This window comes from Puntigrus tetrazona, chromosome 14, assembly GCF_018831695.1.
Source record: "Puntigrus tetrazona isolate hp1 chromosome 14, ASM1883169v1, whole genome shotgun sequence".
NCBI classification, from domain to species: Eukaryota; Metazoa; Chordata; class Actinopteri; order Cypriniformes; family Cyprinidae; genus Puntigrus; species Puntigrus tetrazona.
This window is the reverse complement of record NC_056712.1, coordinates 15,955,671-15,969,853: the sequence shown is the minus strand read 5'-3', so window position 1 is coordinate 15,969,853 and position 14,183 is coordinate 15,955,671. Positions and strand designations below refer to the sequence as shown.

Sequence of the window (14,183 nt, the reverse complement as noted above, 5' to 3'; positions counted from 1 at the left end):
TGTTTCCTCAGTTGCGATTATACAGGTTCCCTAAATAGACAGCTTCGTACTAATAATAAAAAAAACAGGATGTCGGCTGAGAAGATATATTGAGAAATGCGAGTTAAATGCAAAACGTCCGATATAAAAACGCGAACTTTTGATTGACACGCGTCAGAATGAAACGTCTCGAGCGTGCAGAGCAAGTTACGTTAAAGTGCGATACTTTTACTTTCCTCTCCGCGCTCAGCTACGGCACCGTTTTCAAACAAAGACCGAAAAAGCAGCGAAGGCGACTCGGCGGCCGAGAGGCGCGTCAGACACCTCCGTCTCTCCCGGGAAGGTCAGGCGCTTCGGAAATTAATGAACGACGCACGACTTGACAGCGTGAGAACGCGGAGGGGGGGGAATCCTGAAAAAAAAAAAAACAATTCCCCAAAAAATCCGAACTTACCTCGGGTCCAATCGAAAATGGCGCCGAAATGTAAAAAAACAAAAAACGAAAACGCACCAAATTTCATTGTATGGTCTCCTGCAAAGCTTTGTGGGAGCGCGAGCGGTACAACATCCCCCGTAGAGTAACGGAGGAGGAGTGCAGCTGCGAGCGTCGTGGCACGTTCTTACTACTTAGACGCGCTGGATCCCCTCAGGATGTTGTCATGCATTTTGCAGCAGCCAGCTATCAGAGTTTATGACTTGAATGGGGTGCATTTCACTAAATTAGCCTTGTAATTCAACTTCATAAACGTTTCCTTACAAATTATGCATAGGGAAAAGAGCACGGTTTGGATGAAAGCGCTTGCTAAACGACTAAATGTAATTTTTTCTTTTTTTTAGCAATGCAAGCATTTGTTGTCATTTCCGTGCATTTAAGTTCTTCACTCTCTAAAGCTTTAAACGGACTAATCTGTCTTTATATAGTAGTTTTGCTGTTGTTGTTGTTATTAACAGAGGCGATTCTCGACTGCTGAAGTCGGCCCGGGTTGCCATCACCTGACCTGCGTAATGACCTTGCAGTCGCCTGGCTCGAAATCTTGTGTCTCTCATTAGAAGAAAAGAAAAGAAACATTGTCTGCTGCCAGACAAGAGGCCTCGCAGTGAGCTGTAAAGAAACATGTGACTCTGGTGTTGCTCGTTGCTGGCCTGTTCTGTGCAAAGCTGTTTTATGCAAAATCGCGTTCAGGGAGATTGTCGTCACACGATATTGTAGGATGTGTTAAGATGGAAGCTAAGGCCTAAAGCATGTAGAAACAAGTAAAAAGTGTATTTATGTTTAGACTAAATTAAGACTTTTTTTGTTGTTTTATAGAGTTTTTATATGTTATCGGTTCAAATTGAATGTTTGTGGGTAAAAATGTTCACAAAAATTAATTTTCCTTGATTTAAACGCTGAATTTGAAAATGTATGTATGTTTTGTTCTCTGAAACTTCAAAGCTGTAACAAATCAGATGTAAAACACTGTAAACAAGGAGATAATATTTGATCCAATATTTTTTGGTAGGTAAACACAACCAAGGTCAAAGGTGAATGACACACTTGTGAATAAAACTGAGGCAAGTATGGACAGTTTTGCAATTTATTATATTTAAAAATCAATAAAAAATAAATACATGGTTTTTAATACATTCTAGTTATTCGTAAACAGGAACCATTTAGAAGTAACTTAGTGGACAACAATACTACCATATATTGTTCTTTTTATCATAGCATTTCACATTTTAAATATTCAAAATGTTACATATTCATAATGTTAGCTGTGGTTTACGTATTTAAAGTTTTAAAGCGTCTTTCGATACCAAAACGTAAAGTTAGGCTTATTTCAAAGCAACATAGAGAACGCGCATGCGTCAAACCGCGTGCGCTGGGGTACAATGAGAAGTGCCTGGGAAACGTCTCCAGGAAGTGTGATCTCATTGGCTAGTTCCCCGAACGGTTGCCATTCAAAAAGGCACGCCGGCGGCCGTCGGTGTTCTGATTGGGTCGCGATGCTGTCAGTCAGGCCGATAGGAACAGAAGGGGCGGGACTCTTAGCTGAGCCGTGGGTGCGCTGCGGCGTCCAGAAAATAGATAAACAGAATATGCTAGCCTACGATTGACGCAACTAAGTTAAAAACTCGGCCAGATACTAGATATTGACTCGCCTGACTGGCAGACAGAAGATGTCGGAGAGGAGCCGCGCGCTTGTCTTGTGATTTACATGCGTTCGCCCAGCAGCCCAGCACGAACAGCAAAGCTAGTTAGCAACATGATGATGGCCAGCTGAACATTGTTGTGGCTTCAGCTCTTGTTATTGTTGCGCTCACGGTTTTACGGTTTAACCTTTCTTGCTTTCCCGCTTTGAATCTCTGCCTTTCATGCATCCTTTCCACATGCACTCCAAGAACTGTGGTTATCTGACCGGAGCGGCTCGGTTTTAGGTTCTTGTGCGCCAACAAGCTAAGCTAACAGCACAGGAATGGTGTGCATGGGCCAAACCCCTTTCACGTATTAGCTCGCAGCTAACCAGTCGCTGGATCTACAAGTTTGGACCAGAACGCGGAGAGCTTTCTAGAAAGAAACGCGGTGCAGGTCGAACGAGCAGAATGTTGGTTTGCAGAAACCCACAGCTCGCTTCCTTAGGCATTTATCGAGACCTACATTGACCCTAAACAGCGACAGAAGCCGCAACCTTTCTACACGGGCTGCAAAATGAGCACATAGTGAACGGCGGCATTGATCTGCTTTGTGCCTTTCAACGATGTAGCTTCGCAACCCGCGTGCTTTTTTGCGGCATACGTGTAAGGACAATAAAGATGAACAATCAAGGGATCATGTCACAAGAGAAGATGGAGCTGGATCTGGACATCCCGTCGTCGCTTGTTCAGAGCGATGGGCACCTGAGACGATCTAACAGCGAACCCATGATAAACGGCCTGAGGTGACTACTGACCGCACGTCGTGTGATGTTGTTTATTTCTGGGGATGTTATTGAACGCGTCTTTCGAGCTGCCTGTTTGGAAAGACCCAGCTTAAGCTGGTGTCTAATTGGTTCAAACTAGCCAAACCAGTTTAAAGTTGTCAAGCTAGTTTTTTGGAACGGTGTATGGTGTATTTCACCCAAAAATGAGCATCTGCTGAAAATGTGCTGGCTCTCGGGCCACCCAAGATGTGAATGGGTTCGTTTTACAGATTTGGTGAAATGTTGCATTACATGTGAACTTCAGTGGCTCTTCTGCTGTGAATGGGTGCCATCAGAATGAGAGTTGATTAAAAACCATAAAAAAATTAATCCAGTTGTGCATTTTTCTAATAAATCCATCATTAAGATGCTTTCAGCTCTTATTTTGCTAGCACATTCACTGCAGATCAGCAAGTGGTTTTGTAAAATCCTCAATTTGTTCTGATGAAGAAACGAACTAACATCTTGGAAGGTCAGAGGGTGAGTACATTTTGTGGAACCATTTAGGATATAGGTTTGCAAAACGGGAATGCATACTTTTTTTGGGTCGTTTAAACATGCTGGATAGCTTTCTAAACTTGTTGAGCGATACCATGCATGACTGTTGTGGTTGCTCTCTCACTGATAGAGGGCAGAGATTGAAGCCATGCTAGAATAACATGCTTTTGACTTATCAGGCTGTTCTTGAGAAACTGGTGGCCCTGTGTTGGTAGTATAAAACTCTCACATTAGTACTGCAACGGTGTTAAATACTATATTTACAATAAATGCATACTTGTTTGCATTTTTAAAAACATGTTTTGACCTTGTAACATTTTAGTTAAAAATGCCTTGCATTTTCCACACACAGATTTATTGCAGTAAGGACCTGTCACTATTTCTTTAGTTTTATTGTGACTTAAAATTTTTAATGAGTAGTTTTTGGTGCTTGCCGGTCTTGAAAAGGTCTTCTCTTTCACCAGCGACGCTTCTCAGGTGTTCCAGAGAGAAGTTCTCCGCAGCAGAAGAAACAGTACTACTGTTGTCCGACCCAATGTGGTAAGTAAAGAGTTGCGTCTTAATTTGCCGGTTGGTGTGGTTTAATGCTTTTTGCTTATTTGCGTTTTCGTGCTTTTTAGGTTCCATCTTCACCAGTACGTGTTCCTAGCACAAGACTGCAGAGGATCAAACAGGTGAAGTTTGCATCAGTGTACCGTGAAAAGACTTTTCATAGCATGTCAGACTCACTACTTGTGTGTGTGTGTGTGTGTATATATGTGCATATGGGTATGTGTGCTCAAAAGTACATGCTAAAATTACATTTTGGAGCTATTGCAAACCACCAGTCTTTCTCCAGTCTGGTTGGTAGTATTGCACTCCGACATGTATTTATAGATGTGTACAATAAGGTGATGTTTGCTCATTATGCTCATTCATCTGTAGGAGGAGGGTGTTGATGTGATGAACCGTGAGACTGCTCATGAGCGGTAAGAGCGTGCATTTTAACCTCCAGGGCGCTGGTTTCTCATTTATCAGTTGACAGCAGGTTTTGTCTGATTCCAGCGTTGATAACAATGAGCAGGTAGAGCCTGGTGTGTACCGCACACAATAATATGAAGGCTTCTATTAAACTGCTTGACTCTGGTCATTGGTTGGACTGAATACGGTCTGTTTATTAATGCATCTATTTCTTCCTGTCGGTTTTGTTTTTTTCCCCATAATTCCAATCAATCTAGAGAAGTACAGGCAGCCATGCAGATGAGCCAGTCTTGGGAGGAGAGTCTCAGTCTGGTAAGAACCTGAAAAAATAAAATGCAATGTGGTTCAAATGATTTTATGAGAGCTTTATTGGTTCAATAATTGAATTTAAAAACAGAGTGTGAAGTTTTCAAAATCTTTTTAATTTTAATATATGGCAAAGCTGAATTTCTCAAGTTTCATTACTCAAGTTGTCAGTGTCACTCAAGAACCACTCAAGTGTGTTTGGGTTTTTTTTTTTTTTTGTCACTTAAGAAATCTTTTGTAACATTTTTATAAATGCATTTACAGTTACTGTTTTTGATCACATTTGTGCTTTCTGGAAAAAGTATTAACAATAGTATTATCGCAATTGTAACAAGAACTGAGACGGTGTTCTCACTCAAAGTAATGATGCATGCGGTAGCTGTTGCTACACTTCCTCTTTCCCCTGTCGATGGGATTGTGGAAGACAAAATGGAAGCATGCTAGAAAAAAGCTCATGGAGTTAACAGGGCCACCAGTCTCTCAAGAACAGACTGGTTTTGGTAGTATAATACTCCAACATTGCTTTTAATAATCAAGTGGGTAATTGGTAGTAATAATGCTGCCATATTGGTTAAGGGATGTCTAATATGGTTGTTCATTGATTCTAGAGTGATAATGACCTTGAGAAATCTTCATCGTCATCCCCGAAGCGGATTGATTTTGTGCCTGTGTCTCCTGCTCCTTCGCCCACCAGAGGGATTGGAAAGAAGGTATCTTTTCCATTTTTATTTTTTAAATGTGCTGTTGTTGCCATTTTAAGGTTTTCTGCCTTGGCTCACTTCTCTCTTTTCATTGAGCAGCAGTGTTTCTCTCCGTCTCTTCAAATCCTGGTGACCAGTAACGGATTGACGCCCAGCCCCGTTCCCAGCCCAACACGCCGCTTTAGGTAAGTTCGGTTCAGGCATCCCTCCACTGTAGGGAGGTTTTCTCCTGACATTAGACACAATAGTATAAGTTAGGGTACTGTAGTGTAGGATATCAAGTTGAGTTGCTGATGTCGCTCTCATCAAACGTTTGCCCAGCAGGAGGAGTCAGAGCCCGATCAACTGCATCAGGCCTGGTATTCTGGGCCCTCTCAAACGCAAAAGTAAGGGAGCACTCGTGACACTTTTTGTAATGTTGTTACGATTGGGATGCCTAAAGTCAAATCTTTTGCTGGATTCTCAGGTGAAATGGAGACGGAAAGCCAGCCCAAGAGACTCTTTCAGGGAACCACCAACATGCTGTCCACAGAGGTGTCCCACTTACCTGAAATTAACAACTGGTGGGTTTTCACACTCATTTAAAGTTTAAATATAATATATGTAAAGTGTAAGTGTACTTGGATGTTTGTGGGTTATACACTTTCCATCTGTCTTTAATCAGTCTACTAATACGGTCCAAAATAACTAAACCGTGGTATAATGTCAATTAATCTGAACCTCAGTGAAGCGCAGCATTCTGTTCATTTACACACTTGCGACACATTTTTCATGTTTTCAGCATCTTGGACAGGCTCTGTTCACGAAGCCCAAAGTATACTTCTGTCTGCATTGTATCAAGTGTCATCTACTAGAATATAGACGTGTGAAGGGCCGCTCTTTAACATGCTTTCTGTTTGTGTCTCTCCAGCAGTCTGTCTCCAGATCTTCTGGACGGGAGTCTCAGTAGCGTCGGCTCGTCCTCGGACTCTCCTGCCAAGATGGAAGGAGTGTCCCCCTCCTCCAGTAACTCGCCCCTCACGCCGCTTCAGGACCTCTCCCCAAAGTGATCCGCTGAACATCACTGGAGGACTGGGCCGCTTCTCAGGCCCTGGTCCTCTCATTTTATTACTTTTGTTCTCAATGCCTTCCCAAAATGTCTTTCTCTCTTCTCCCGAGTCGTCCTGTTACGTTACATTTTAAAGCGAGGTGCGGGAGTTTTCCTTGTGGAACAAGACCCTAAGGGCATGGAGAGACTGGATGTTTTTTTTGCATCAGCTGCTATAAATAGATGTAAAACATGGTGTATAGATCTCTATCAAAGCGAAGGACATCACAGAGGAGGATCGTGGATATTTTTTTGTTCCCTAATGGGGCAATTATCTTTTTTTTTCTTTCTTTTTTTTTTGGCCTTTTTTTGATAACGCTTTGAAAAGAAAACCGAGAACAACTACAGGCACGTTCTTTGATTTCCAATCTCAGCTTGCCAAGCGGTATTTTGTGTGTGTGTGTCAGAATTTAACTTATTTTTTTTTTTTTTTTTGCTTTTATTTGTATGTAAGTATGTACATAACATTTGTGGCAAAACATGGTCGACCGGCAAACTGACAGCCGCCTCTTCTGGAGTTTAGCGGTGCAACTGCACTTTAAAGGGGCAGAATTTCATTTTGGGCTTTGGTCTGAATTTTTCGTATAGTTTTTCAGGAATGGCCTTTTCTTAGTAGGTGGAGGAAACGTGTTTTTGTTTTTTCTTCTCTCAGAGCTTGGCACTTCATTCTCTGTTCGGATGATATTAATGGTTGCTATGCACAACTACTGCAGATGGGATTTAATATTGCAGCTGTTGGTAACCATTAAACCCTCGATTTGAACACTACAGAGAAACTAAACTGCCTGCGCTGATGTTTGTCAACCTAAAGACATGCGTACAGCCGTGTTGTCGGAGAACTGAGCAAAACATCTGGGCTGAGATGAATGATGTCCATTGTATGTTTTTTTTGCTTTTCACACAGTGGCTTTGCCCCGTTTGTTATTCGGGAAGGATTTGGAGGAGAGTGTGCTCTACAGGTGCAGTTAAAATTATTTTCAGTGTTTTCAAAGGCTGTTAACAGTCAGGCAGAAGTGCAAACAAACGAAATCCTCTCATCAAAAATGTTTTGTGGAGTTTTAAATTTAATCTACTGAGACTGAAATGGTGTGCCATTAAATTTGTATATAAGAGAAATGTACAACAGTAATTGTAGGAGGTCTTTTGTTTGGGGGTGTAGTTACTTTAGAAAATAGTATTTTCTTTTGTAAATGGTTTTCTAAATTTCCTTACAAGAAATCGCTTTATTTCCTCAAGCATGATATGATGTATCATAAATTCATTTTTCTGTGCAAGGAAGTGATTGTAAAAATCCCTTTTTTTTTTTTTCTCCATTTAAGTGAATTGAAAGAGTGAGGGTTTTTCACGTAAAAGTGAGACACCGCAGTGTAATTTTTTTTTTTTTTTTTTTCCTGAATGTCTTTGCAAACAAATACAGTAAGTGGGTCATGTAGATCCAGATTCTGTCCTGTAGTGATGGGTGAAGTGTATTTGTAGTTTGCTTTGCTGGTTTTGTTTTTTGTCCTGTGGACGTATCAAATTCTTTATTTAATGATTTTACTCTGTCCTATCGCCTCGTGCAGTACTTTTAAAGCCTGCGCACATGAACTCTGTCGAGGAGGACCTGAGTGCTGTCATGAGGACGTGTAGTTGTGCTCTCTGAACAAATATTGTTCCCATCGTATCAGAGACTTCCTGATGTCTGAAATAAATTATTTGTCCAGTTATTTTGTTGCCTTGTCTTGTGATATCAGTCTCACTTGTCAGCAGTCTGGTTGTTATCTTCAAAAACACACTAATTTACTCCATCTCTTTGTCAGTGTACTTCATTTATAGTCATAATGAATATTTCTGCTTTACAGTGGATGCTTTTCACAGACTGATGCATTTCCAGTTATCTTTGAATGTAGTTAAATATTTGTTTTTGAAAGTCTGCATTAATTTGATCAAAAACAGCAGAAATGGCAATTATAATTAAATTGAGAATCACTGTTTACTCAATAGATTTTGAATGTTATTTCTGTTGCCATTACTCCAGTGTCACATGATTCTTCAAAAATGGTTTGCTCCTTGCGAAACATTTCATATCAATATTGAAAACAGTTGTGCTGCTCTTTTGGTGAATGGAAATGCAGAGGACAGCGTTTATTTGACATGGAAATCTTTTAAACTTTAATTGTTGCATCTGTCACTTTTGATCAAGATAATGTATCCTTGCTGAATATGTAAATTATCCCAAACCACGCGTTATGTTAACGTGGTTAATATAAAAATCTAGTTAAAAAGGCTTCTAGAGAGAGTGGTATAATCCATTAGTATTTTAAACTTGTTCTTTAGTCTGTTGTATTTGAAACAAACAGTAAAAACGCACTTAAGATGAGCGATAACTATGATAAGAAACTAATAATACTTTTGAACATGAAGGTGGGATTAGGAAATGCTTTTAACAATCAGTTTCTTTATTTGATGTGGCATCTATAGAGATTACTGGGCACAAGATATAAGCGTTAGACAAACATCGGAGCATAAAAGCTATTTTCAGTCTTGGAAAAAAAGCAGCAAAAAGCCACAGACACTGAATATGACGTATAACAACATTTAATTTAATGTATTCATGTTCCTCTACACCCCCTCCCACTTAACATAGTAGGCCGGATTCAATACCAGCTCGGTCAGTGTTCGGCCTGTAAACACAGAGCTCTCCCCTCCCCTCGCCCGTGGATCTTTGTGTCTTCATTGAGTTTGTGATCATTTAAGAAGTTAGTTCCTGTTTATAGGGAGATTCTCAGACGTGCTTCCCCCTCCATCCTCACAACCCTCCTGGTTGTGTTAATGTCCGTATCTCCCCTCTTTATCGTTTAAGTTCCTTTCAGCGAGACTGTTTCCAAGAGCACTTCAAGTGCGGAGAATAACCATTGTAAGAAGACCTGCGCGAGATGGGGAAACAGATCATGACGAAGTGCACAAGGTGCTATATATTTGCAGTATGGTGCTTTTTTTTTGACCCACCTAAAACATAAGCAGCTACAAGTTTCTTGTTAACACTTAAGTGGAGGTAGACAGGCACTGTGGATTCCTGCTCTCCCAAAGTTGGGAGCATAAGGGCCGCCATACACACTAGGCCTAAAAGGACAGTGAGGAGGCTGGGGCCCCCAGACGCTGTCCGGCTCTCTGTGCAAACACAGAAAAGGAAGAAGCAGATGATTTAAAATGAAAGCGAACCGCCGACCAATAAAAATGATACAGCTCTCTGCCTCCACCTAGTGGGAAAAGGAGCAACAGCTTTAATAGAGCTCAGAAAGACTCAAAGCTAGCAGCCATCTATCAGTATCAGTTTTTCACACTGTATGCAGTTACTTTCAAGCAAAGGTGCATTTATGAATTTATGAGTTAGTCACACCAGTAATAAAGCTTCATGTTTTTTGCTGTATTTTTGTGAAACTAAAAATTTCGAAAAAAGTAAAAGTGAAAAAAATTATAAAAACAGACATATTCGTTTTCCTTTTAATTCTTGAAAATTAAAAACGTTATCTGTCTGCATGCATTTTAGCTTAGAAATAATCACAATATTTTTAAACTTGAAACACAATTTTAAATAAGTAAACAGCGGAATTGATTTTTGACTTTATTATTTATTCACAAATGTTTTTAGCATGTCGCTTCTGTACCGAAATCGGCAAGAACTGCGGATTTTCACTGGTACCACGAATACAGAAATGTTACCGTGACAACACCAGCAGGAATTAAGAAGATAAAACGCACCTGTCTGGAATGCAGTCTGCTCAAAGAACACTCTGTCAGCAAGCTGCTCCTTCATCCTGCGCTCCTCTTCCTGGGGCCGGACCTGGGGCTGCTCCTGAGCGGCGGAGGGCAGCAGAGTGGCCATCACTTCCTTCCTGCCCAAAGCCTTCCTCTGACTCTGCTCAGACACCTGCAGCCGGAACTTATCGATCACCCCGTAATGACAGGCCCGCACGTCCCGGTGCCGGATCACGCTGTTCGGCCAAAATGGAAGACTGTGAAAGGCTGAAGCACTTTTCTGCTTAGAATATTTCAAGCGCAACCGCTGGGAACTTACATATCCACACAACATTGCGGTTTAACAGCACCAGTGGCATCCACCACGGCGTACTTGTTTGGCGCTGTGCACAAAACTGATAGAACAACAAGCAGTTAAGAAAGGAAGGACAACTGCAACTCTGCGGTTGGCAAAATGAAAAGGTATGACTCACCTTTGAATTTAAGAGCAAACTCATAAGGGTTGTAGAGGGTGAGCACCTGCTTGTGCGAAGCCTGCTCATCTGCGTAGAACACCAGCTCAGTGGGGAACACAAACACTGGAAGGCTTCCCTCCACTAGGTCAGGCTGCCGGCTCTGCTGCTGCATTGGCTCCAGCTGAGCTCACGTCCTCCTCCCTTTATCGTATTCCCACTCCGTCTCTGGGCTGAAACGCTGCAGAGATCCAGTTCTAAATGCAGCCAGTTCAGCTCTTTGGCAGCATGACGTTCACCTCTGAAACGACAGAGACGGGGGCCATTTCATTACTACCGACAATAGGAGGCAGAAATACAAATATTTTTTTAAATAAAAAGAACAAAGATTTTCATAAGAATAAAAATAGAACATCAAAAATAGACAAAAGACCACATTTAGGAACTATGTGTAAATGTAACACTACCTTATAAAATTTAATAGGATATTATTTTGTATTTATAGCAATTTCTATCACTTTTTTTATTATAATGCAACAAAAATGTATACTGCGAATTAATTCTGTTCTTTTAAACTTTCGATTAATCAAAAAAAAAATCCACAAAGTGTCCATTAAAGTGTCAAATAATAAGAAATATTATTGATCAGCATATTAGAAGGATTTCTGAAGGGCCATGTGACGCTACAGACTTTAGCAATGATGCTGAAAAATAGGCTTTGCGTCAAAACTTTTCAGTTATAATGATATTTCACAATATTACTGCTTTTACTGTATTTTAATCAAATAAATGCAGCCTTCTTTCAAAAGAGACTTCTTTCAAAGACACGGTGATACTCAAATAGCGGGTCTACACCAAAAAAATAATTGATGCAGATGGGTAAAAGCTAAATTTGCATAATGAAACGCAACTAACTATATAATTGTGCATGACTAAGATAACAAAAAGGAGGAGAAAACACTTCCTTCTATCGGTCTTGACGTCAAAGGCTGTGCATTCTATCAAACTGTAAATCTATTTTTGGCAAATATTTATCTGTCAACTTGGTATAAGCCAAACCAGATAGACAGCAACAAGAACAGACTGTTTAACAAGCACTCAAGTACAAAAAAACCCAATTTTCTACTGTTTACAAACTAAAATGATCAATCATTATCCTATTTCATGTGTCATGTTAATAATTTATCACATTGTTAAGCTCATGCAGTTTGTGGTAACATGTCAATATTTGATCCGAAAGACATTTTTTGTACAATATACAACTTTGATACGATGCTAGGCAAATTGACATAAAATCTGAATCCTAAAACAAAACCAGCTGCTGCCTAACGCAACAGGAGGTTTAAATTGCATCTGACAGCATGCATACGTCTAAGTAACAACAGATTTATTTGGGGAATAGTGAGGTAAACAACGTTAATGATCAGCTGTTATTTAGACAATCAGAATTCATAATCATTTGACTGATTATCTAAATCAATGTGCGCCGCTGATAATTACTGTACCATACTGTTATATCATATTGTCATGCGTGTGGAGTTCACTGCAATATGAATAAATCTCAATGTTTCAGCCAAAGTACTTTTTGTACAATAAACAACTTGTACAGTGCTGGGCAACTTGACAAAATGTGTCATAAATCAAAAGCAGCTGAGAACTACTGCAACAGGATATTTAAATAAATTACACATTACAGTAACAAAGTTTCTCTCTGGCTTGTTTTTGGTGTGAGAATAATAGATGCATGCTTCATTAAACCCAATGAAACACAAATATCTAAAAAGCTGTTGTTTATATAAAAAAATCTAGATATGCATGTAAATACAAGGAAAGCCAAAGGAAAATGCAAGGTATGCGTCAATATCATCTGATAATGCTGAAAATGCAATATGACTAATGGATGATGGCCAAGTACAAAAACAAGCTCCTGTCTCCACGTGGCTAGTCATGTGACCGTGTTTACTGAATTCGCCTGAAACGCAAGGATTTCGCAATACGAGCTAAAGCAATAAATAAATAACATCAAACTCTAACATCATACGTGTGAGGTCAATGACACGGCATGACAGCTGGCAGATACACGAGTGTCTGCTCTCAAATATCAGCCCACAGATGAATTTAACAGGCTTTTGCTAATATCACATAAATACACCCAACAAGCGCGTAACAAACATCCAACTAAATAATGAACGCCCTTTAAGTATTCTCTGTATAATAAGATACTCAGATCCCGGAGAACGGTTGATGTCTAGCTAGAGAATGTATCGGATAACGTCCCGACAGACCTTTTGTCCTCTTGAAGGCTATTGTGTTTTGCTGACTATTAGCAGGAAGATCGCTATATTTAATACAGCATTCATAATGTAATAAACCCAAACATTACAGCGTCAGTTTGCGCCTGCAAATCGTGTGATGTCAAATATTGCTTACATGCATCTGGATGTCTGATGTTAAACAGAATTTAAGAAAGATATCAGTATCTGGGTGATATGTGATTAGCAAACGCTGTCATTTCAGTTCTCCACAAACCGACCATTTAATAAGACGTCCCGCTTGCAAATACTGATACTGACTGGAATAATTAAATAGACGTGATGTTTAGTATTGTTCACTAAATGTACTGGATGTTGACGTATTGCTGGTACGGTTAACATATTATCATGCTAGCATAACAATATGGTAAAATCGAGATAACACAGCGTTTAATGCTACGTTAATTAATTACATTATTTAAAGAATAAGATATATCGAAAACAGTTGATAAATGTATGCGTTTACCTCACTCCCGTTTACCGTTTAACGATATTTATTTCAAATCCCACCCCGTTTTCTTTTTCTTTGTCAACAATACGCTGCAAGCGCGCGTTGAATGCTGGGATACTGGAGGGCTTCAGGAACTCCGCCAGAGTCCTCTCTGACGTCATTGAGTTTCGCAAATGTACTTTCTGATATAGTATTTTTTTATCTCTGGAAATGTTTTCAGAGGGATAAATGAAGTTCGTCTTTAGTTTTATACGTCTAAATCTTAACTACAGTTTCGCTGACCGTTTTCCCGTTATGAAAAATCTTAAAGGGACAGTTCACCCTAAAATAAAAATCCTTGCATTACTCGCCCATGTTGTTCTTTAACCTGTGTCGCTTTAATTATTCTACGGAAAAGTAATGCTGGATAAACAAGAGAGAAGCTGGGCAGAATATTACAGAGGCTAACGAACTCAGTCACCGTTTAGTTTTTTTGTTTAAACCGGTGACTTTAGCCGTGTGACAGAATTTGTATTTTTAGGTAAACTGGCCCTTTAAGGTTTAAAAGCAAAGCTCAAAGGAAGCATTTCGTTAAAACAAAAACATTGTTTTCTGTAGATGTTAGCAGACGAAAGCACAGGAAATCAGTAAATAACATACTTTACACCAGTGAGCCAAACTTAACATCTGACAACACGACACGCACTAAATACGTTGCCTATAAAGTTTATTTAAGTAAACAACTCATCCTAAAGAAACCTGCACGCCCTTTAAAACGGAC

The 14,183-nt window shown here is 39.9% G+C and overlaps 2 protein-coding genes and 1 non-coding gene across 7 annotated transcripts; 2 read left to right on the top strand and 1 right to left on the bottom strand.

Moving 5' to 3' along the window:
* The first annotated feature begins 1,932 nt into the window (after positions 1–1,932).
* Positions 1,933–8,176, top strand: pabir2 (PABIR family member 2). Of its 4 annotated transcripts, none has more exons than XM_043257403.1 (10): positions 1,933–2,897; positions 3,881–3,956; positions 4,037–4,090; positions 4,341–4,384; positions 4,634–4,688; positions 5,291–5,392; positions 5,483–5,568; positions 5,705–5,769; positions 5,850–5,946; positions 6,297–8,176. In XM_043257403.1, exons 1-10 carry the CDS (start codon positions 2,773–2,775, stop codon positions 6,430–6,432), a joined length of 840 nt encoding a protein of 279 aa, XP_043113338.1. In that variant the 5' UTR covers positions 1,933–2,772; the 3' UTR covers positions 6,433–8,176. The 4 variants fall into 4 exon arrangements, with proteins under 4 accessions (XP_043113338.1, XP_043113339.1, XP_043113336.1 ...); XM_043257404.1 differs by having other exon boundaries at positions 1,941–2,897; positions 5,708–5,769; XM_043257401.1 differs by having other exon boundaries at positions 1,944–2,897; positions 6,294–8,176.
* On the top strand, positions 5,049–5,204 carry LOC122358308. Its single transcript, XR_006252593.1, has one exon. It is a non-coding gene; the product is annotated as a small nucleolar RNA U109 (small nucleolar RNA).
* mospd1 (motile sperm domain containing 1) lies at positions 6,889–13,593 on the bottom strand. Of its 2 annotated transcripts, XM_043257405.1 has the most exons (6): positions 13,439–13,593; positions 10,682–10,961; positions 10,528–10,603; positions 10,212–10,444; positions 9,459–9,620; positions 6,889–9,376 (listed from the first exon to the last, which is right to left on the bottom strand). In XM_043257405.1, exons 2-6 carry the CDS (start codon positions 10,833–10,835, stop codon positions 9,345–9,347), a joined length of 657 nt encoding a protein of 218 aa, XP_043113340.1. In that variant the 5' UTR covers positions 10,836–10,961; positions 13,439–13,593; the 3' UTR covers positions 6,889–9,344. The 2 variants fall into 2 exon arrangements, with proteins under 2 accessions (XP_043113340.1, XP_043113341.1); XM_043257406.1 differs by lacking the exon at positions 9,459–9,620.
* Positions 13,594–14,183: the final 590 nt, after the last annotated feature.